The 2,677-nt window shown below is 37.5% G+C and overlaps 1 protein-coding gene across 1 annotated transcript in view; it reads right to left on the bottom strand.

Moving 5' to 3' along the window:
* LOC103605151 (protein unc-13 homolog C-like) overlaps window positions 1-2,677 on the bottom strand; it is a gene marked incomplete at its 3' end in the record, with an annotated part of 212,770 nt that overhangs the window by 7,378 nt on the left and 202,715 nt on the right. Inside the window, exon 12 of the mRNA XM_008589736.1 lies at window positions 905-973. Within this exon, the coding sequence (XP_008587958.1) occupies window positions 905-973 (69 nt within the window). The remainder of the gene's footprint in view (window positions 1-904; window positions 974-2,677) is intronic.

Here is a 2,677-nt window from a genome sequence, read left to right on the forward strand (position 1 = left end):
CTGAACCCGCGGCGGGAGCGCTGCTGCGCTCCCAGCGCCGCACTCTCCCGAGTGCGCCACGCGCTCGGCCCAAATATCTTTTTTAATGGCTGGTATGGCACTTCTTGTTTCATGTTGGCTCCAGTTCCAACATTAAATGTGAGTTTGACAAAATTTGTTAATATAATTTCCACAAATATGAAATTAAAGTATCTGTTCATAAGAGACTAATTAAAAATGAATGCAGGAGGGATACACATGTGCAAATAAGAGGAGATGTTCAGGATAAATTGTTAAAGAATGAATATAGTTATGACTATAGATTTTTTGTAACTAAAATGTGTAACTAAATTTTCTGAAACCAAAATACTTTGCAACTAAAATTATATGTGTGTATATTTATGCACATATTATGTGAACATATCTGCATGTTTGTATAGGTGTTTCACCTGGGGGTGAAATATAGAATTGCTGACAATGAACTCTGGACAGCTTTGAAAGAGCACATTGTACTGATCTAGGAGGGGAACATTAACCAGTAAATCCCAGTAGGCATCTCAGATGCTGGGGAAATATCAGCAGAGTACTTCAGCAACAAGGGGTGAACTTTCAAAAAGAGGACTGGGTCACATGTCTACTTCACAGATTAGTTGAGGTTCACTAAATCTGATGACTATTCAAAAAATTATAAAATTAAAGCTCTACACCACACATACACGCTTGCACACACACACATGAACATTGTAGACTTATGTCAGGCAAATACCTAAATAACGAAGATGTGCTGGATGACTTCTAGTATGACAGGACCCGAGATCAGCATTTTTCCTTTTCCACTACAAAGTGAGTAATTTTTACAATATGACAAAAAATCATCTGGACCAAACACAAGAATTTACCTTTAGGCAAATAATTTTGTACATACCCTATACTTTGACAGGTCAATCCTTAAAGAGTTATGCAACTGGTCCAGTAGTTTTATGAATTTTTCCCTCTGTACAAAGCAAACACAAAATAGAAGAGTGGGAGTAAACGGTCATGCTAAATGTAGTCCTCACAACAATTGTATGAGTTATTGTCCCCATATTGTAGAAAGTATCAAAAATATCAATGACTTGTCCGAGATCATAGAGCTAGTATGTGGCATACCAGTGGTTCAAATTCAGGTCTCTTTGACACCAAATCCATGGTCTTTCCAATAAGTCACACTGCCTCTCTATGATGAATGAGAAATGTATCATTGAGAGAAAGTTGCATTCTGTGGAAAGAGCTCAGACAAATGAATTACCACTATTCTTTATGTGTAATGGTTCACAGCAATATAGTGCGTCAGCAAGAGAAAATGCAAACCACCCCTTTTTCTACTGCCGCACACCACACTACTTCTCCAGAAAATAAAGTTTTTTAAACTTCTCTCACCTATGGAAGTGGGAACAATTGTTGTTTTTGTCAAAAACAATTTTCAGAAAGCATTTTCCTTTTGGAAGCAAATATAGACTTTATAATCCTAAAGGATCAATTGCTTTGAAAGTATGTTTATAATTTAGTGCTAAAAATTGTATAAAAATCAGGCCAAAAAATTGCTGCTGCTTCCTTTTAATGCTGTATCAGTGTTGGATGGTCCTCTTCACAGAAGTATTTGAAGATTATAGGAAAAAAAAGAGTTCTAAGTATAAGGTAGAAGTTGTGTGGATTAAATACAAACAAAGAAAAAACATCAAAGTCACACACGCAAACCCTGTTGGTAGACATGCCACTAATCTGAGTCTCAGTTTTCTCATCAAAAATTTAAAAAAAAAAATGGGGATGAAGGGTGGTGGTAGTGGACAAGATTAAATGACGGAAGAGTTCTTTCCCTAAATTAATATTCTGTAAACACCAAATTGGAATTTGAAAAACATTGACAAAAGTAGAAATTTTTCCCAAGAGTTTCACATAGGAGGTGGATTTATGGGTATGTAACTTTTATCCCTTGAAGTCACTGATCTTGATGAAGTGAGTTGAAATATTAACAGTAGTTGATGAGTTGTTCGTAAGTTGAAACTCCTATTTTCTGAGTAAACTGCCTTTATCAGATTTACATGTCAGTGAACAAAGCTTGAGTACCTCCTCTGTGTTAACCCCTGCGGAGGTTATAAAGGAGTAGAAGAAATGAACCTTGCCTTCTAGAAGTTTGCAATCTTGGTAGGCAGGTTAAGCCTCTCTATCCCAACAAAGCTACTGGAAAATGCTGTTGAATGTCATAGATGTTTCTCTGCCACCCTTCACCATATCTTCCCAGGAGAGGAAGCAACCTATGCTGTCCTTTATTAACTTCCCAACTCCCATCCATGTGGGTCAGTAGCTCTCAATCAAAATGAAAAAATAAAAGAGCCACTATAATAACCGGTTAAGGCCACAGTAAAGATAATCACTCAGATGATTGTAAAAGACAGTATGAGTCATAAAGTGTCTGGATGCTTTATCTGATGTCTGTGATTGGTACAAATCATCAAGTCAGCTGAAGTGACTCTGATCAACTATGCTATGGCCCAAATCACTGGTCTTCCTATACCCACTGAGGCAAACTGTGCTGGTTGTCTGCCCAATGTCCATTCTTCCACTGTCCCTTACTAACAGAACCTCATTTGCCAAATATGCCCAATATGAAATGCTTATCTTTCCAGACCTCTCTTCTTCCAGGGATGGCCATGTAGCA

The sequence above is a fragment of the Galeopterus variegatus genome, unplaced genomic scaffold, assembly GCF_000696425.1.
Source record: "Galeopterus variegatus unplaced genomic scaffold, G_variegatus-3.0.2 Scaffold5626, whole genome shotgun sequence".
Classification (NCBI taxonomy): domain Eukaryota; kingdom Metazoa; phylum Chordata; class Mammalia; order Dermoptera; family Cynocephalidae; genus Galeopterus; species Galeopterus variegatus.